Source organism: Oncorhynchus tshawytscha, linkage group LG30 (genome assembly GCF_018296145.1).
Source record: "Oncorhynchus tshawytscha isolate Ot180627B linkage group LG30, Otsh_v2.0, whole genome shotgun sequence".
NCBI classification, from domain to species: Eukaryota; Metazoa; Chordata; class Actinopteri; order Salmoniformes; family Salmonidae; genus Oncorhynchus; species Oncorhynchus tshawytscha.
The window spans coordinates 51,803,553-51,825,426 of NC_056458.1; the positions used below are offsets into that span (position 1 = coordinate 51,803,553).

At 42.5% G+C, this 21,874-nt stretch overlaps 1 protein-coding gene across 2 annotated transcripts; it reads left to right on the top strand.

Moving 5' to 3' along the window:
• The first annotated feature begins 116 nt into the window (after positions 1–116).
• On the top strand, positions 117–15,217 carry rab38b (RAB38b, member of RAS oncogene family). 2 transcript variants are annotated; one of them, XM_024441844.2, is made up of 5 exons: positions 117–381; positions 572–770; positions 12,102–12,253; positions 12,354–12,482; positions 14,245–15,217. In XM_024441844.2, exons 1-5 carry the CDS (start codon positions 310–312, stop codon positions 14,395–14,397), a joined length of 705 nt encoding a protein of 234 aa, XP_024297612.1. In that variant the 5' UTR covers positions 117–309; the 3' UTR covers positions 14,398–15,217. The 2 variants fall into 2 exon arrangements, with proteins under 2 accessions (XP_024297612.1, XP_024297613.1); XM_024441845.2 differs by having other exon boundaries at positions 126–381; positions 572–737.
• Positions 15,218–21,874: the final 6,657 nt, after the last annotated feature.

Sequence of the window (21,874 nt, forward strand, 5' to 3'; positions counted from 1 at the left end):
TCCCGTGACGCAGCCATGACATCTCAACATGAATGTGCCTCTCACGAGCTTCCTAGCGTGTGTCTCCCTCCCCGAGGCACGAGGCGATACCAGAGCTGCTGCTCCTGGGTCACATGTTCCCGCAGCTAGGCATTCCTCCCTACCGGGTGTGTGTGTGTGTGTGTGTGTGTGTGCTTGCGAGAAGAGCAGAGCAGAGAGGAGAGGAGAGAAGAAAGGGAACTGCTATTTAAAAGGAAATTTAGAACCAAACACACCGTTTCCTTCTAAACATATGATTAAACTACGGGGGGAACAATACCTCAAACTGACATGACCAACCAACGACTTCCCCTGTTTTCAACCGTCGGGATGCAGAACCCCGGGAAGGAACACCTGTACAAGGTAACCTCATATTTATATTTTCAATGTATTTATTAAGTTATTATGATAAGATAGATATTTTGAATTAAATGTCTTGTGATTTAGGCCTATAGTGGAGAATGATGGGTGATGTTGTGCTCCGACAATTTCTACTGATTTCTAATAGAGGATGATGATAATGATGTGGGTCTGCTTGTGTTCTGTGTTCCAGGTGTTGGTGATCGGGGACTTGGGTGTGGGGAAGACCTCCATCATTAAGCGGTATGTCCATCAGACTTACTCCACCAACTACCGAGCCACCATCGGCGTGGATTTCGCCCTGAAGGTCCTGAACTGGGACTCTGAGACGGTCCGGCTACAACTTTGGGACATCGCCGGTAGGATAGACTGCTCCTTATCTAGCCTACTAAGTAATCATGCTTCTTATCTCAACTTCTGTTATACTTGTATGCCTCTCTATCAATTAAAGCTATCGCCATCAATTAGAACACATATTTATCCAAACCTTTTTGTCAACTTCGTTCATACAAGAAAAAAGTTATTTATATGGTTAACAGCTGTTGGGCAACACGACATCTTATTGGGGAAAAACTCTTGTTATTCTATTCGAAGCACTGAGAAACCATTGAGAATGATGTTGAATGACTGTCTGTATTATATTCATTTAAAAAAATGGACAGGTGGGAATGATAATGTACGCTACAGGGTCAACAGTATGTGGACACCCCTTCAAATGAGTGGATTTGGCTATTTCAGCCACACCAATTGCTCACAGGTGTATAAAATTGAGGACGCAGCCATGCAATCTCCATAGACAAACATTGGCAGTAAACTGGCCTTACTGAAGAGCTCAGTGACTTTCAACGTGTAAAGCTCCAGCGCTTCACAATAACACCTTTCCAACAAGTCAGCTAGTCAAATGTCTGCCTCGCTAGAGCTGCCCTAGTCAACTGTGCTGTTCTGCTGTTATGTGAAGTGGAAACATCTAGGAGCAACAACGGCTCAGCCGCAAAGTGGCAGGCCACACAAGCCAACAGAACGGGACCTCAGAGTGCTGAAGAACGTAGTGCGTAGAAATCGTCTGTCCTCAGTTACAACACTCACTACCGAGTTCCAAACTTTCTCTGGAAGTAACGTCAGCACAAGAACGGTTCGTCGGGAGCTTCATGAAACGCGTTTCCATGGCAGAGCAGACGCACACAATCCTAAAATCACCATGTGCAATGCCAAGCGTCGGCTGGAGTGGAGTAAAGCTCACCGGTATTGGTCTCTGGAGCAGTGGAAACGCATTCTCTGGAGTGATGAATCACACTTCACCATCTGGCAGTCCAACGGACAAATCTGGGTTTGGTGGATGCCAGGAGAATGCTACCTGCCCCAATGCATAGTGCCAACTGTAAAGTTTGGTGGATGAGGAATACTGGTCTGGGGCTGTTTTTCATGGTAGGCACCTTAGTTCCAGGGAAGGGAAATCTTAACTCTATAGCATACAATGGCATTCTAGATGATTCTGTGCTTCCAACTTTGTGGCCATTTCCTGTTTTTGCATGACAATCCCCCTGTTCACAAAGCGAGGTCCGTACAGAAAAGGTTTGTCGAGATCGGCGTGGAAGAACTTGACTGTCCTGCAGTCCTGACCTCAACCCCATTGAACACATTTGGGATGAATTGGGACACCGACTGAGAGCCAGGCCTAATCGCCCAACAACACCTCTTTTGGCTGAATGGAAGCAAGTCCTCGCAGCAATATACCAACATCTAGTGGAAAGCCTTCCCAGAAGAGAGGAGGCTGTTATAGCAGCAACGTTCCAACATCTAGTGGAAAGCCTTCCCAGAAGAGTGGAGGCTGTTATAGCAGCAATGTTCCAACATCTAGTGGAAAGCCTTCCCAGAAGAGTGGAGGCTGTTATAGCTGCAAAGGGGGGGACCAACTCCATATCAATGCCCATGATTTTGGAATGAGATGTTCAACGAGCAGGTGTCCACACACTTTGTATTGAGAACAAGAAGAGAGCCTTGGCTGCGTTTCAGCCAAGTACAAAATGGAATGTGGAGTTGCAGCATCTTAATATGTAACATGTGTTCATCATTCCTGTTGGTTTTGGTTATAAAGCTGTGGTTCCATCAGAGTTCATGGATCAGAGTTGAAAAGTTAATGGATCAGGGTTGAAGAGTTCAAGAACTATCTCTGTTGGAGAAACTCTCTGTATTTGATGTAGCGTATGACTTTCCTCTCTCTCTCTCTCTCTCTCTCGGTTCATCTATCTCGTGGAGGTATTGGTGGGATCATGTGAGCCCATGTGAGGGAGGTTTAAGGGCAAGTCACAGTAGAACCATTGTAAACACACACACACACACACACACACACACACACACACACACACACACACACACACACACACACACACACACACACACACACACACACACACACACACACACACACACACACACACACACACACACACACACACACACACACACACACACACTGTACTTGTCTCACTTCCTACCTGTCTGCCTATAACTGTCTTTACAGCCTTGGCTGTCTGTTCATGAACAATACAATATTACTATATCAACTTTTTATCCCATCAAAACTCTTGTGACACTAATGACAATACAAGAAGAAAAGGTTTGTCACAACAGACGGAAGACAGAAGACATACACACAGACAGCCAAACAGACAGACAGACGACATACACACAGACAGCCAAACAGACAGACAGACAGAAGACATACACACAGACAGCCAAACAGACAGACAGACAGAAGACATACACACAGACAGCCAAACAGACAGACAGACAGAAGACATACACACAGACAGCTAAACAGACAGACAGACAGAAGACATACACACAGACAGCCAAACAGACAGACAGACAGAAGACATACACACAGACAGCCAGCCATCCAGACAGACAGACAGACAGACATACAGACAAATAGATACTCTCCTCATCAGACAGACAGACAGATAGACAGGCAGGCATACAGATAGACAGGTACACAGGCAGACAGACAGACAGATAGATAGACAGGCACACAGACAGACAGATAGACAGGCACAGAGGCAGACAGGCAGACAGATAGACAAGTACACAGGCAGGCTGGCAGGCAGGCAGTCAGACAGATACTCTCTTTTGAGTCAGCTATGACAGCTGTTTTTTTTACACAACAACCAGGGCCTGAAATACAACCTCTGTTCCATTTCCTCTTCTCCACCTCTGTCGTTGTTCCATTTCCTCTTCTCCACTTGCCCTGATATCTAATGTGAGCCACCAGCTACACATTATTCATCTGCATTTTACTATTATCACTTTATATTAAAATGTTATTTGTTTAGTTTGAAAATAGGACAAAATAGAGTACAGTAACCTACATTGCCATCCTGTTTGTGTGTGTGTGTGACTAAACACAGAGAGTTGACTCTAAACTCAGAGAGTTGACTCTAAACACAGAGAGTTGACTCTAAACACAGAGAGTTGACTCTAAACTCAGAGAGTTGACTCAACACAGAGAGTTGACTCTAAACTCAGAGAGTTGACTCTAAACTCAGAGAGTTGACTAATCTCAGAGAGTTGACTAAACTCAGAGAGTTGACTCTAAACTCAGAGAGTTGACTCTAAACTCAGAGAGTTGACTCTAAACTCAGAGAGTTGACTAAACTCAGAGAGTTGACTCTAAACTCAGAGTTGACTCTAAACACAGAGAGTTGACTCTAAACTCAGAGTTGACTCTAAACACAGAGAGTTGACTCTAAACTCAGAGAGTTGACTCTAAACTCAGAGAGTTGACTAATCTCAGAGAGTTGACTCTAAACTCAGAGAGTTGACTAATCTCAGAGAGTTGACTAAACTCAGAGAGTTGACTCTAAACTCAGAGAGTTGACTCTAAACTCAGAGAGTTGACTAAACTCAGAGAGTTGACTCTAAACTCAGAGAGTTGACTCTAAACTCAGAGAGTTGACTCTAAACTCAGAGAGTTGACTCTAAACTCAGAGAGTTGACTAATCTCAGAGAGTTGACTCTAAACTCAGAGAGTTGACTCTAAACTCAGAGAGTTGACTCTAAACTCAGAGAGTTGACTCTAAACTCAGAGAGTTGACTCTAAACTCAGAGACTCTAAACTCAGAGAGTTGACTCTAAACTCAGAGAGTTGACTCTAAACTCAGAGAGTTGACTAATCTCAGAGAGTTGACTCTAAACTCAGAGAGTTGACTCTAAACTCAGAGAGTTGACTCTAAACTCAGAGAGTTGACTAAACTCAGAGAGTTGACTCTAAACTCAGAGAGTTGACTCTAAACTCAGAGAGTTGACTCTAAACTCAGAGAGTTGACTCTAAACTCAGAGAGTTGACTAATCTCAGAGAGTTGACTCTAAACTCAGAGAGTTGACTCTAAACTCAGAGAGTTGACTCTAAACTCAGAGAGTTGACTCTAAACTCAGAGAGTTGACTAATCTCAGAGAGTTGACTCTAAACTCAGAGAGTTGACTCTAAACTCAGAGAGTTGACTCTAAACTCAGAGAGTTGACTAATCTCAGAGAGTTGACTCTAAACTCAGAGAGTTGACTCTAAACTCAGAGAGTTGACTAATCTCAGAGAGTTGACTCCGAACCGAGAGTCGACTTCAAACACAGAGTTGACTCTCCCTCACCCTGATAAATCCGACCCCAACTCTATCCTCCTGATTCCTGCTTACAAGCAAAAATTAAAGCAGGAAGCACCAGTGACTCTGGTCTATAAAAAAGTGGTCAGATGAAGCAGATGCTAAACTACAGGACTGTTTTGCAGCACAGACTGGAATATGTTCCAGGATTCCTCCGATGGCATTGAGGAGTCCACCACATCAGTCACTGGCTTTATCAATAAGTGCATCGAGGACGTCGTCCCCACAGTGACTGTACTTACATACCCCAATCAGAAGCCATGGATTACAGGCAACATTCGCACTGAGCTGGGAAGGGAAGTCCGGGAAGTCAGGCGCAGGAGAGTGAACTTGGTATAAACGGAGCTGTTTCATGAATATACAAACACTCAGAAAACCAAAATCTACTAAATAAAATAAGAGGGTGCAAAACCTGTCGCACACCAGAACATAACCAGCACCAACACATACAACAAACAATCACCGACAAGGACAATGGGAGAAACAGAGGGTTAAATACACAACATGGAATTGATGGGGTTGGAACCAGGTGTGATGGTAGACAAGACAAAACCAATGAAAAATAAAACATGGATCAGCGATGGCTAGAAGGTCGGTGACGTCGACCGCCCGAACAAGGAGAGGGACCGAATTCAGTGGAAGTCTTGACATAGAGCTGCCGCTTTCAAGGTGCGGGAAGCTTATAAGAAATCCTGCTGTGCTCTGCGACGAACCATCAAACAGGCAAAGTGTCAATACAGTAGACCACACTAGACTACACCAGACCATACTGGACTACACCAGACTAGACAGACCAGACAGACCAGACTAGACAGACCAGACTTGACAGACCAGACAAGACCAGACTAGACAGACCAGACAGAACAGACGAGACAGACCAGACTAGACAGACCAGGCTAGACCAGACTAGACTACAACAGACCAGACTAGACTACACCAGACCATACTAGACTAAACTAGACAGACCATACGAGACAACACCAGACCAGCCTAGACTACACCAGACCATACTAGACTACACCAGACCATACTAGACTACAATAGACAGACCAGACAGATCTGACTAGATTACACCAAACCAGAAAGACCACACTAGACTACACCAGACCACACCAGACTACACCAGACCACACTAGACTACACCAGACGATACTAAACTACACCAGACCAGACTAGACTACAATAGACAGACCAGACAGATCTGACTAGATTACACCAAACCAGACAGACCACACTAGACTACACCAGACCACACCAGACTACACCAGACCATACTAGACTACACCAGACCATACTAGATTACACCAGACTACACTAGACTACACCAGACCATACTATACTACACCAGACCAGACTAGTCTATACTAGACCACACTAGACTATACTAGACCACACTAGACTACACCAGAACAGACTAGACTACACCAGACCAGACTAGACTAGCCCAGACTACACCAGACCATACTAGACTACACTAGCCCAGACTACACCAGACCATACTAGACTACACTAGACCAGACTAGACTAAACGAGACAGAACAGACCAGACAGACCAGACTAGACAGACCAGACAGACCATACTAGACCAGACTAGACAGACCCGACTAGACAAACCAGACAAGACCACACCAGACATAAATAGACTACATCAGACCATACTAGACTATATCAGACCATACTAGACTACACCAGACCAAACTAGACTAAAGTCTAAAGTCTTTGAAAGCCAAGTTAATAAACAGATCACTGACCATTTCAAATCCCACCGTACCTTCTCCACTGTGCAATCTGGTTTCCGAGCTGGTCACGGGTGCACCTCAGCCACGCTCAAGGTACTAAATGACATCATAACCGCAATTGATAAAAGGCAATACTGTGCAGCCGTCTTCATCGACCTGGCCAAGGCTTTCGACTCTGTCAATCATCGTATTCTTATTGGCAGACTCAACAGCCTTGGTTTCTCAAATGATTGCCTCGCCTGGTTCACCAACTACTTCGCAGACAGAGTTCAGTGTGTCAAAGGACCTGTTGTCCGGACCTCTGGCAGTCTCTATGGGGGTGCCTCAGGGTTCAAAAGACTCTTTTCTCTGTATACATCAATGATGTCGCTCTTGCTACTGGTGATTCTCTAATCCACCTCTACACAGACCACACCATTCTGTATACATCTGACCCTTCTTTGGACACTGTGTTAACTAACCTCCAAATGAGCTTCAATGCCATACAACACTCCTTCCGTGGCCTCCTACTGCTCTTAAACACTAGCAAAACCAAATGCATGCTTTTCAACCATTCGCTGCCCGCTCCCATCCACCCGACTAGCATCACTACTCTGGACGGCTCTAACTTAGAATAAGTGGACAACTACAAATACCTAGGTGTCTGGCTAGACTGTAAACTCTCCTTTCAGAGTCATATTAAACATCTCCAATCCAAAATTAAATCTAGAATCGACTCCCAATTTCACAACAAAGCCTCCTTCACTCACTCATGCCGCCAAACTTACCCTAGTAAAACTGACTATCCTACCGATCCTCGACTCGGCGCTGTCATCTACAAAATAGCTTCCAACTCAGCAAATTGGATGTAGTCCGTTTTGTTACCAAAGCACCTTCTACCACCCACCACTGCGACCTGTATGCTCTAGTCGGCTGGCCCTCGCTACATATTCGTCGCCAAACCCACTGGCTCCAGGTCATCTATAAGTCTATGCTAGGTAAAGCTCTGCCTTATCTCAGCTCACTGGTCATGATAACAACACCCACCCGTAGCACGCGCTCCAGCAGGTATATGTCACTGATCATCCCCAAAGCCAACACTTCCTTTGGTCGCCTTTCGTTCCAGTTCTCTGCTGCCAATGACTGGAACAAATTGCAAAAATCGCTGAAGTTGGAGACTTAGATTTCCCTCACTAACTTTAAACATCAGCTATCTGAGGAGCTAACCGATCGCTGCAGCTGTACATAGTCCATCTGTAAATAGCCCACCCAATCTACCTACCTCATCCCCATATTGTTTTTATTTACTCTGCTACTCTTTTTGCACACCAGTATCAGTACTTTACACACCATCATCTGCTCATCATCATCTGCTCATCATCTGTTAATCTGCTAAATTGTAATAACTTTGCTAACATGGCCTATTTATTGCCTTACCTCCTCATGCACACACTGTATATAGACATTTTTTCTATTGTGTTATTGACTGTACGCTTGTTTATTCCATGTGTAACTCTGTGTTGTTTCTGTCACACTGCTTTGCTTGATCTTGGCCAGGTCTCAGTTGTAAATGAGAACTTGTTCTCAACTAGCTTACCTGGTTAAATAAAGGTGAAATAAAGAAATTAATAAAAATAAACTAGACCATACTAGACTACACCAGACCAGGCTAGACTACACTAGACTACACTAGACCAGACTAGACTACACTAGACCAGACTAGACTACACTAGACCATTCTAGACTACACTAGACCATTCTAGACTACACCAGACCAGGCTAGACTACACCAGACCAGACTAGACTACACCAGACCAGGCTAGACTACACTAGACCATACTAGACTACACCAGACCAGGTTAGACTACACCAGACCAGGCTAGACTACACCAGACCAGGCTAGACTACACCAGACCAGGCTAGACTACACTAGACCAGACTAGACCAGACTCAGACCTGCAGAATATGCTGCTTCACTGGGCCTAGCCTATGTAATGACTGGGAATGTGAAGACTGTTTTTAACTCACTCTGGAATGGGTCTGTTCAAGATGGAATGTGGAGACTGTTAACTGTCTCTGGAATGGGTCTGTTCAAGATGGAATGTGGAGACTGTTAACTGTCTCTGGAATGGCCACTAATATAACCACATTATCCACTGATTTGCTGTTAGTCCCCTAGACAATAGAATGGAATCAGCTGTAGCTAGCTGACTGTTTTTAAGAGTACAGTCGTGGCCAAAAGTTTTGAGAATGACACAAATATACATTTTCACAAAGTCTGCTGCCTCAGTTTGTATGTACTCTATATGCATATACTCCAGAATGTTATGAAGAGTGGTCAGATGAATTGCAATTAATTGCAAAGTCCCTCTTTGCCATGCAAATGAACTGAATCTCCAAAAAGCATTTCCACTGCATTTCAGCCCTGCCACAAAAGGACGAGCTGACATCATGTCAGTGATTCTCTCGTTAACACAGGTGTGAGTGTTGACGAGGACAAGGCTCGAGATCACTCTGTCATGCTGATTGAGTTCGAATAACAGACTGGAAGCTTCAAAAGGAGGGTGGTGCTTGGAATCATTGTTCTTCCTCTGTTAATAATGGAAGGAAACACGTGCGGTCATCATTGCTTTGCACAAAAAGGGCTTCACAGGCAAGGATATTGCTGACACCTTTTTTTCACCTTTATTTAACCAGGTAGGCTAGTTGAGAACAAGTTCTCATTTACAACTGCGACCTGGCCAAGATAAAGCATAGCAGTGTGAACAGACAACACAGAGTTACACATGAAGTAAACAATGAACAAGTCAATAACACAGTAGGAAAAAAAAGAAAAACAAAAGAGAGTATATATACATTGTGTGCAAAAGGCATGAGGAGGTAGGCGAATAATTACAATTCAGCAGATTCACACTGGAGTGATAAATGATCAGATGGTCATGTACAGGTAGAGATACTGGTGTGCAAAAGAGCAGAAAAGTAAATAAATATAAACAGTATGGGGATGAGGTAGGTAAATTGGGTGTGCTATTTACCGATAGACTATGTACAGCTGCAGCGATCGGTTAGCTGCTCAGATAGCTGATGTTTGAAGTTGGTGAGGGAGATAAAAGTCTCCAACTTCAGCGATTTTTGCAATTCGTTCCAGTCGCAGGCTGCAGAGAACTGGAACAAAAGGCGGCCAAATGAGGTGTTGGCTTTAGGGATGATCAGTGAGATACACCTGCTGGAGCGCGTGCTACGGGTGGGTGTTGCCATCGTGACCAGTGAACTGAGATAAGGCGGAGCTTTACCTAGCATGGTTGATTTAGCATGGACCTAAATCAACCATTTATCGGATCATCAAGAACTTCAAGGACAGTGGTTCAATTGCTGTGAAGAAGGCTTCAGGGCGCCCAAGAAAGTCCAGCAAGCGCCAGGACCGTCTCCTAAAGTTGATTCAGCTGTAGGATCAGGGCACCACCAGTACAGAGCTTGCTCAGGAATGGCAGCAGGCAGGTGTGAGTGCATCCGCACGCACAGTGAGGCGAAGACGTTTGGAAGATGGCCTGGTGTCAAGAAGGGCAGCAAAGAAAACAATTCTCTCCAGGAAAAACATCAGGGACAGACTGATATTCTGCAAAAGGTACAGGGATTGGACTGCTGAGGACTGGGGTAAAGTCATTTTCTCTGATGAATCCCCTTTCCGATTGTTTGGGGCATCTGGAAAAAAACTTGTCTGGAGAAGACAAGGTGAGCGCTACCATCAGTCCTGTGTCATGCCAACAGTAAAGCATCCTGGGACAATTCATGTGTGGGGTTGCTTCTCAGACAAGGGAGTGGGCTCACTCACAATTTTGCCTAAGAACACAGCCATGAATAAAGAATGGTACCAACATATCCTCCGAGAGCAACTTCTCCCAAAACATCCAGGAACAGTTTGGTGACGAACAATGCCTTTTCCAGCATGATGGAGCACCTTGCCACAAGGCAAAAGTGATAACTAAGGTCAAGGGTCAACACTGCAAATATTGACTCTTTGCATCAACTTCATGTAATTGTCAATAAAATCCTTCGATACTTATGAAATGCTTGTAATTATACTTCAGTATCCATAGTAACATCTGACAAAAATATCTAAAGACACTGAGGCAGCAAACTTAATATTTGTGTCATTCCTAAAACTTTTGGCAATGACTGTAGTAGCTACACTCATCACTAAGGAACACCAGCAAGACTGAGAAGTCCTGCCTGAGACATGGAGGATAATGTTCCTTAGCAGTCCTGCCTGAGACATAGAAGATAATGTTCCTGAGCAGTCCTGCCTGAGACATAGAAGATAATGTTACTGAGCAGTCCTGAGACATAGAAGATAATGTTACTGAGCAGTCCTGAGACATAGAAGATAATGTTGCTGTGCAGTCCTGAGACATAGAAGATAATGTTACTGAGCAGTCCTGCCTGAGACATAGAAGATCATGTTACTGAGCAGTCCTGAGACATAGAAGATAATGTTACGGAGCGGTCCTGCCTGAGACATAGAAGATAATGTTATTGAGCAGTCCTGAGACATAGAAGATAATGTTACTGAGCAGTCCTGTCTGAGACATAGAAGATAATGTTACTGAGCGGTCCTGAGACATAGAAGATAATGTTACTGAGCAGTCCTGTCTGAGACATAGAAGATAATGTTACTGAGCAGTCCTGCCTGAGACATAGAAGATAATGTTACTGAGCGGTCCTGAGACATAGAAGATAATGTTACTGAGCGGTCCTGAGACATAGAAGATAATGTTACTGAGCAGTCCTGAGGCATAGAAGATAATGTTACTGAGCAGTTCTGCCTGAGACATAGAAGATAATGTTAGTGAGCAGTCCTGCCTGAGACATAGAAGATAATGTTACTGAGCAGTCTAATGGTGAACTGGTTACCGTCTTGGTCTAATGGTGAAGGATGTCCTCTTGATCTAATGGTGAAGGATGTCCTCTTGGTCTAATGGTGAAGGATGTCCTCTTGGTCTAATGGTGAAGGATGTCCTCTTGGTCTAATGGTGAAGGATGTCCTCTTGATCTAATGGTGAAGGATGTCCTCTTGGTCTAATGGTGAAGGATGTCCTCTTGGTCTAATGGTGAAGGATGTCCTCTTGATCTAATGGTGAAGGATGTCCTCTTGGTCTAATGGTGAAGGATGTCCTCTTGGTCTAATGGTGAAGGATGTCCTCTTGGTCTAATGGTGAAGGATGTCCTCTTGGTCTAATGGTGAAGGATGTCCTCTTGGTATAATGGGGAACATTTCTGGTTACCGTGTGGGTGAAAATGGTTCAAATCCCAACAGTTACAATAACAGTATATCTCTGTCTCTCCCCTGTAGGTCAGGAGCGGTTTGGGAACATGACCCGTGTGTACTACCGAGAGGCCATGGGGGCGTTCATCGTGTTTGACGTGACACGGCCCACTACCTTCGAAGCCATCACCAAGTGGAAGGAGGACCTGGACTCTAAACTCATGCTGACCAACAGAGAGGTGAGTGCAGGACAGTGAGTTGGTACTACCATGGTAAAGGACTATTTAAATCATCCTGTTCATACATCACCTTCTTGTCTTTTACCTCTCTATTGGACAGAGCATCGCCACGGTCCTATTGGCTAATAAATGTGATCAGGGGCGGGAGGTTCTGACCAATAACGGCGTGAAGATGGACCAGTTCTGTAAAGACAACGGCTTTGTGGGCTGGTTCGAGACCTCAGCCAAGGTGGGAACACAAACACATACGCACCCATGTGCACAAACACATGCACACACATACGCACCCATGTGCACAAACACATGCACACACATACGCACCCATGTGCACAAACACACAGAAAACATGCACAACAGCTTTGTGGGGTGGTGTCCTCATTCAGCCACCCTCTATGGGCCTTACTCCCCCCTATCTGAGATATCTACTGCAGCCCTCATCCTCCACATACAACACGTCAACTTAATTTCCAAATAAAATGCCAACCAGTGGTGTAACTGCAGCAACAGAATTATGCCATGTGGAGCCGTTTTCTTAGCTGTCAGTCAAATTCCACAAAAGTGAAATTAAAACTTTAGTTTAGGCATTAATTCTGAGTGGTTAAGTTAAGGGTTAAGGTTAGGGATAGGGTTTAGGGTTAGGAGGTTCTTCAGGGGTCAGAGGTCATTGAGGTCATGGGCTAAGCTGTTGTCCAGTCAGACAGTCACTACACATTTTCACTGCCTCTAAATCAGTTGAACCAGGCTGTTTGACCTGTGGACAGTGGATACGGAAAGTATTCAGACCCCTTTGGCTTTTTCCACATTTTGTTACCTTACAGCCTTCTTCTGAATCAATCTTCACAAAATACTCCACGATGACATCACAATACCCCACGATGAGATCACAATACCCCACGATGACATCACAATACCCCACGATGACAAAGCAGAAACAGGTTTTTAGAAACCTTTTTAAAAATAAAAAAACGAAATATCACATTTAGCATTCAGGCCCTTTACTCAGTACTTTGTTGAAGCACCTTCGGCAGCAATTTCAGCCTTGAGTCTTCTTGGGTATAACGCTACAAGCTTGGCACACCTTTATTTGAGGAGTGTCTCCCATTCTTCTCTGCAGATCCTCTCAAGCTCTGTCAGGTTGGATGGGGAGCACTGCTGCACAGCTATTTTCAGAGAGCAACACTGGAGCTCTGCCAGAGTGACCATTGGGTTCTTGGTCACCTCCATGATTCCACCCCGATTGGTCAGTTTGGCCGGGCATCCAGATCTAGGATCTAGTCTTGGTGGTTCCAAACTTCTTCCATTTAAGAATGATGGAGACCACTGTGTTCTAGGGGACCTTCAATGCTGCAGAATATTTTTTGGTTCCCTTCCCCAGATCTGTGCCTCAACACAATCCTGTCTCGTAGCTCTACGGACAATTCCTTCGACCTCATGGCCTGGTTTTTTCTCTGACATGCACCTGTAAACTGTGGGACCTTATATAGACAGGTGTGTGCCTTTCCAAATCATATCCAACCAATTGAATTTACCACAGATGGACTCCAATCAAATTGTAGAAACATCTCAAGGATGAACATTGGAAACAGGATGCACCTGAGCTGAATTCCCGAGTCTCATAGCAAAGGGACTGAATACTTATGTAAATAAGGTATTTCTTTTTTCTTTTTTTTTAATGAATTTACAAACATTTCTAAAAACATGTTTTCACTTTGTCATTATGCGGTATTGTTTGTAGATTAATGAGGAAAAATATAATAAGGCTGTAACGTAACACAATTAGCAAAAAGTCAAGGGGTCTGAATACTTTCCGAATGCACTGTGTGGATCAAGAAAAACATAGCCATTTCATACAATGAAAATGTGTTTATATAAGTAACTGAACCATGTTAACGTAGCACCTGTTTTTGTTTAACCCTAACAAGGCAACAGAGTACTCTGAAACTAGCCACTAGCTTTTAACCTTGTTGTTTTACTCTGCCGTGTCCCTTTAGGAAAACACCAACATCAGCGAGGCAGCGAACTTCCTGGTGAAACACATCATGGCTACAGAGAATGATTTCCTAAAGTCAGTGGTCCCAGACACCATCTCTCCAAAACTAAATGACTCACAACCTGTGACCTGCTCTGCCTGCTACAAACCATAGAGGGAGGAGAGGAGAAGAGGACTGGGGATGATGTGAAGGGAGGAGAAGATAGGAAGAGAAAACTGGTTCAAACTATAGAGGAAGGAGAGGAGGAGAGGGTGAAGAGAGGAGAGGAGACAGACCCTGGAGAAGAGGAAGAGGGAGTGGAATGGCGCTATGCTGGTCCTCTGTTGTTCAATTTGTAGAGCATGGTGCTTCTAACACCAGGGTAGTGGGTTCAATTCCAGGGACCACTCATACGTAAAATGTATGCACGCATGACTGTGAGTCGCTTTGGATAAAAGTGTCTGCTAAATGTAATATATTATTATTATTATATTGGGGAGAGAGTGGAGAGATGATTGAATGTCACTGCAAGTTCCCTCCATATCCACCTGTCCAGAAGACAGAGGCGCTGATTTCAAAACATCCTCTTCTCCTCGATCCTTGGCCCTCCATTTACGCATTCATGCGCAACTTCGTGTTTCATAGCTGAGGGAGTGAAAATTAGACCTTTATATAGCCACTTCAGCCTGGCCAGCAAGGCTGCAAGCTTCAGAGCGAAGTGATATCCCAACACACACTGCATATGTTTGGAGTTTGCACAATTTTATACAAAATAATGGGGATGCGTGCCTAATTATATGTCATGAAAGTTTGTTTATGTCTGATTTGGAGACTTGACACATGTAACAGATGAAATACCTCCCAAATTAAATGTTTACTGAGGTTATTCATATGCATTCAGAGAGTATTCGGACCCCTTCCCTTTTTCCACATTTTGTTACGTTACAACCTTGTGTTCAGGACCTCAGACTGCGGCTATAGTAGAGAGAATTATTTTTTTCAGCTTTTATTTCTTTCATCACATTCCCAGTGGGTCAGAAGTTTACTCAATTAGTATTTGGTAGCATTGCCTTTAAATTGTTTAACTTGGGTCAAATGTTTCAGGTAGCCTTCCACAAGCTTCCCACAATAAGTTGGGTGAATTTGTCCCATTCCTCCTGACAGAGCTGGTGTAACTGAGTCAGGTTTGTAGGCCTCCTTGCTCGATCACGCTTTTTCAGTTCTGCCCAAAAATGTTCTATTGGATTGAGGTCAGGGCTTTGTGATGGCCACTCCAATACCTTGACTTTGTTGTCCTTTAACCCAATTCGCCACAACTATGGAAATATGCTTGCTGTCATTGTTAGTCGAGGTAATTGAGGTCATATGTACATGTAGGTAAAGTGACTGTTCATAGATAATAAACAGTGAGTAGCAGCAGCGTTAAAGAAGGATCAATGCAAATTGCCCAGGTAGCCATTTCATTAGCTGTTCAGCAGTCTTATGGCTTGGGGGTAGAAGCTGTTAAGAAGTCTTTTGGACCGAGACTTGGTGCTCCAGTACCACTTGCAAATATTTATTTTCCACCATAATTTGCAAATAAATTCATAAAAAATCCTACAATGTGATTTTCTGGATTTTTTTCTTCTCATTTTGTCTGTCATAGTTGAAGTGTACCTATGATGAACATTACAGGCCTCTCTCATCTTTTTAAGTGGGAGAACTTGCACAATTGGTGGCTGACTAAATACTTTTTTGCCCCACTGTAAGTTCTGTTACAGACATGATTCAAACCATTTTAGAAACTTCAGTGTTTTCTATCCAAATCTATGAATAAATATGCATATCTTATATTCTTTGCATGAGTAGCAGGAAGTTGAAATTCGGCACGCTATTTATCCAAAAGTGAAAATTCTGCCCCCTAGCTTTAAGAAGTTTTAAGTGTGCCTTGAATTCTAAATAAATCACAGACAGTGTCACCAGCAAAGCACCCCCACACCATCACACCTCCTCCTCCATGCTTCACGGTGGGAAACACACTCGTGGAGATCATCCGTTCACCTACTCTGTGTCTCACAAAGACACGGAGGTTGGAACCAAAAAATCTCATCAGACCAAAGGACAGATTTCCACCAGTCGAATGTCCATTGCTCGTGTTTCTTAGCCCAAGTAAGTATCTTCTTATTATTGGTGTCCTTTAGTAGTGGTTTCTTTGCAGCAATTCGAGCATGAAGGCCTGATTCACGCTGTCTCCTCTGAACAGTTGATGTTGAGATGTGTCTGTTACCTGAACTGTGAAGCATTCATTTGAGCTGCAGTAATAAACACATCCTTTTCCTTTCTTCCTCTTCCTGTCCTGTGGCGGTCCTCATGAGAGACAGTTTCATCGTAGCGCTTGATAGTTTTTGCGACTGCACTTGAAGAAACCTTCAAAGTTCTTGTCATTTTCCGGATGAACTGACATTCTTGTCTTAAAGTAATGATGGACTGTCGTTTCTCTTTGATTAACTGAGCTGTTCTTGCCATAATATGGATGTTTGTCTTTTTACCCCCCTACCTTGTCACAACACAACTGATTGGCTCAAACGCCCTTCTGTGGTGTTCATGTTTTAGTTTTTCACCCAATGTCGTGGGTCTGATGGACCCACATCATTATTGGGTTTTTAGAACTATACAGCCATAACAATTGACCTAAAAATACTTAATTCTTAGATGTTGACTTTTATCAAGTACAAGCAGACAGCATTCATCGTTAATACTTGCCATTTTCCTGCTAGATCACATTTATCAATAAAAGCTAATAATATGAGTTTTCTCTTTAATAAAATGTGAACAAAAAAGCAATTATAGTCAAAACATGGGTGGAATAAATGTTTAACTTGAACAAATAAAATTAAACAAGGTTTTCATCACTATTGATGTTTATTGCGTTGAACTGAACAAATTGGAAGGACATATTTTACATACAGTATTTTATGGAAATGATAAATGAGCCCCATTGAACACAAATTAAGGCTGGTCTACACACCGCATGAGGGACAAAGGTTTACTGTGTGTGTTGCAAAATGTATTTCTTGCACTTGATACTTGTGTACTTGTCACGCCCTGGTCAAAGTATTTTGTGTTTATCTTTATGTATTTGGTCAGGCCAGGGTGTGGCATGGGGTTTTTGTAATTGTGGTGTGTTTGTCTTGGGGTTTTGGTGGTGGTATTGGGATTGTAGCTTAGTGGGTTGTCTAGCAAGGTCTATGGCTGTCTGGAGTGGTTCTCAATCAGAGGCAGGTGCTTATCGTTGTCTCTGATTGGGAACCATATTTAGGCAGCCATATTCTTTGAGTTTGTCGTGGGTGATTGTCCTTAGTGTCTTACTTGTACTCTCTGTTAGTTTGCACGAGATAGGCTGTTTTCGGTTTTCATTACGTTTATTGTTTTGTAGTGTTTAGTGTTTAGTCGTGTTTACGTTTTGTTTAATAAATATGGATCGCAATCGACACGCTGCAGTTTGGTCCGACTCTCCTTCATCACCACTAGAAAACCGTTACAGTACTGTGTCTTCCTGTCCTTCTTGGGTCCACACACATCACAGCGCTTCTTCTTATTGCTACCGGCTGCAATCTAGAATGATGAAAACACTTAGTTCAGGAATCTCACTCACTCACTCACTCACATATATAGTTACATCAGGCCAAGGTAGGAGAGTTAGACACACACACATGCAACAACATCACTCACTCTTACTTCAGGTATTGGCGTTGTTGGTTCTGTGGGTCGGGCGGATGAGGTACCAGCATCCTCCTGAACCCTCCTAACAATTTATTTATTTTTTATTTTTTATTTCACCTTTATTTAACCAGGTAGGCTAGTTGAGAACAAGTTCTCATTTTCAACTTCGACCTGGCCAAGATAAAGCATAGCAGTGTGAGCAGACAACACAGAGTTACACATGAATAAACAATTAACAAGTCAATAACACAGTAGAAAACAAAGGGGGGAGTCTATATACAATGTGTGCAAAAGGCATGAGGAGGTAGGCGAATAATTACAATTTTGCAGATTAACACTGGAGTGATAAATGATCAGATGGTCATGTACAGGTAGAGATATTGGTGTGCAAAAGAGCAGAAAAGTAAATAAATAAAAACAGTATGGGGATGAGGTAGGTGAAAATGGGTGGGCTATTTACCAATAGACTATGTACAGCTGCAGCGATCGGTTAGCTGCTCAGATAGCTGATGTTTGAAGTTGGTGAGGGAGATAAAAGTCTCCAACTTCAGCGATTTTTGCAATTCGTTCCAGTCACAGGCAGCAGAGTACTGGAACGAAAGGCGGCCAAATAAGGTGTTGGCTTTAGGGATGATCAGTGAGATACACCTGCTGGAGCGCGTGCTACGGATGGGTGTTGCCATCGTGACCAGTGAACTGAGATAAGGCGGAGCTTTACCTAGCATGGATTTGTAGATGACCTGGAGCCAGTGGGTCTGGCGACGAATATGTAACGAGGGCCAGCCGACTAGAGCATACAAGTCGCAGTGGTGGGTGGTATAAGGTGCTTTAGTGACAAAACGGATGGCACTGTGATAGACTGCATCCAGTTTGCTGAGTAGAGTGTTGGAAGCCATTTTGTAGATGACATCGCCGAAGTCGAGGATCGGTAGGATAGTCAGTTTTACTAGGGTAAGCTTGGCGGCGTGAGTGAAGGAGGCTTTGTTGTGGAATAGAAAGCCGACTCTTGATTTGATTTTTGATTGGAGATGTTTGATATGAGTCTGGAAGGAGAGTTTGCAGTCTAACCAGACACCTAGGTACTTATAGGTGTCCACATATTCAAGGTCGGAACCATCCAGGGTGGTGATGCTAGTCGGGCATGCGGGTGCAGGCAGCGATCGGTTGAAAAGCATGCATTTGGTTTTACTAGCGTTTAAGAGCAGTTGGAGGCCACAGAAGGAGTGTTGTATGGCATTGAAGCTTGTTTGGAGGTTAGATAGCACAGTGTCCAATGACGGGCCGAAAGTATATAGAATGGTGTCGTCTGCGTAGAGGTGGATCAGGGAATCGCCCGCAGCAAGAGCAACATCATTGATATATACAGAGAAAAGAGTCGGCCCGAGAATTGAACCCTGTGGCACCCCCATAGAGACTGCCAGAGGACCGGACAGCATGCCCTCCGATTTGACACACTGAACTCTGTCTGCAAAGTAATTGGTGAACCAGGCAAGGCAGTCATCCGAATGGCTGCAGAAGCTGGGGTCCTTGGGATATGTTGCCTCCTCTGGATGTGAGGTCTTACCAATGCCTTGGCCAGCTCCTCTGGAGCTTCCCTCTGCCCCAATCTGGGTTCAACGCCATCCAGATGACCAACGCATTGTACGCCGAGATGTCCAAGATGTTGAAGAATATCACAAGATGCCAGCGTAGGGTTCTTCTTTTGCAGCTGTGGCCAGTCACCAGCTTGTCTAAATTGTCCACCTCTCCTTTTGTTGCATTGTGTGGTGGCAGGGTTGTCTAGTGGTTAGAGCGTTGGACTAGTAACTAAAAGGTTGCAAGTTCAAACCCCTGAGCTGACAAGGTACAAATCTGTCGTTCTGCCCCTGAACTGGCAGTTAACCTACTGTTCCTAGGCTGTCATTGAAAATAAGAATTTGTTTTTAACTGACTTACCTAGTTAAATAAAGGTAAAATAAAATTGTCCATGGCCATCACGATTTCTGTTTTTTTATGTTCCTGGCCACAGACTCTCCCATCCCTATGCACTCATGAGTACCACATTTTTGCCATTTTTGGGGTCCAGTGGACCAGAACACCACATATATAATATTAATATATTATAGGGGGTCCAGACCAGAACACCACATATATAATATGAATATATTATAGGGGGGTCCAGTGGACCAGAACACCACATATATGATATTAATATATTATAGGGGGTCCAGACCAGAACACCACATATATAATATTAATATATTATAGGGGACCCAGACCAGAACACTACATATATAATATTAATATATTAATATATTATAGGGGGGTCCAGACCAGAACACTACATATATAATATTAATATATTAATATATTATAGGGGGTCCAGACCAGAACACCACATATATAATATTAATATATTAATATATTAATATATTATAGGGGGTCCAGACCAGAACACCACATATATAATATTAATATATTAATATATTATAGGGGGTCCAGACCAGAACACTACATATATAATATTAATATATTAATATATTATAGGGGGTCCAGACCAGAACACCACATATATAATATTAATATATTAATATATTATAGGGGGTCCAGTGGACCAGAACACCACATATATAATATTAATATATTATAGGGGGTCCAGACCAGAACACCACATATATAATATTAATATATTATAGGGGTCCAGACCAGAACACCACATATATATTAATATATTAATATATTATAGGGGTCCAGACCAGAACACTACATATATAATATTAATATATTAATATATTATAGGGGTCCAGACCAGAACACCACATATATAATATTACTATATTAATATATTATAGGGGGTCCAGACCAGAACACTACATATATAATATTAATATATTATAGGGAGGTCCAGACCAGAACACCACATATATAATATATATTATAGGGAGGTCCAGACCAGAACGCCACATATATAATATATAATATATTATAGGGGGTCCAGACCAGAACACCACATATATAATATTAATATATTAATATATTATAGGGAGGTCCAGACCAGAACACTACATATGTAATATTAATATATTAATATATTATAGGGGGTCCAGACCAGAACACCACATATATAATATTAATATATTATAGGGGGTCCAGACCAGAACACCACATATATAATATTAATATATTAATATATTATAGGGGGTCCAGACCAGAACACCACATATATAATATTAATATATTAATATATTATAGGGGGTCCAGACAGAACACCACATATATAATATTAATATATTAATATATTATAGGGGTCCAGACCAGAACACCACATATATAATATTAATATATTAATATATTATAGGGAGGTCCAGACCAGAACACCACATATATAATATTAATATATTAATATATTATAGGGGGTCCAGACCAGAACACCACATATATAATATTAATATATTAATATATTATAGGGGGTCCAGACCAGAACACCACATATATAATATTAATATATTAATATATTATAGGGGGGTCCAGACCAGAACACCACATATATAATATTAATATATTAATATATTATAGGGGGGTCCAGACCAGAACACTACATATATAATATTAATATATTAATATATTATAGGGGGTCCAGACCAGAACACCACATATATAATATTACTATATTAATATATTATAGGGGGTCCAGACCAGAACACCACATATATAATATTAATATATTAATATATTATAGGGGGTCCAGAACACCACATATATAATATATATTATAGAACACCACATATATAATATTAATATATTAATATATTATAGGGGGTCCAGACCAGAACACCACATATATAATATTAATATATTAATATATTATAGGGGGTCCAGACCAGAACACTACATATATAATATTAATATATTAATATATTATAGGGGGTCCAGACCAGAACACCACATATGTAATATTAATATATTATAG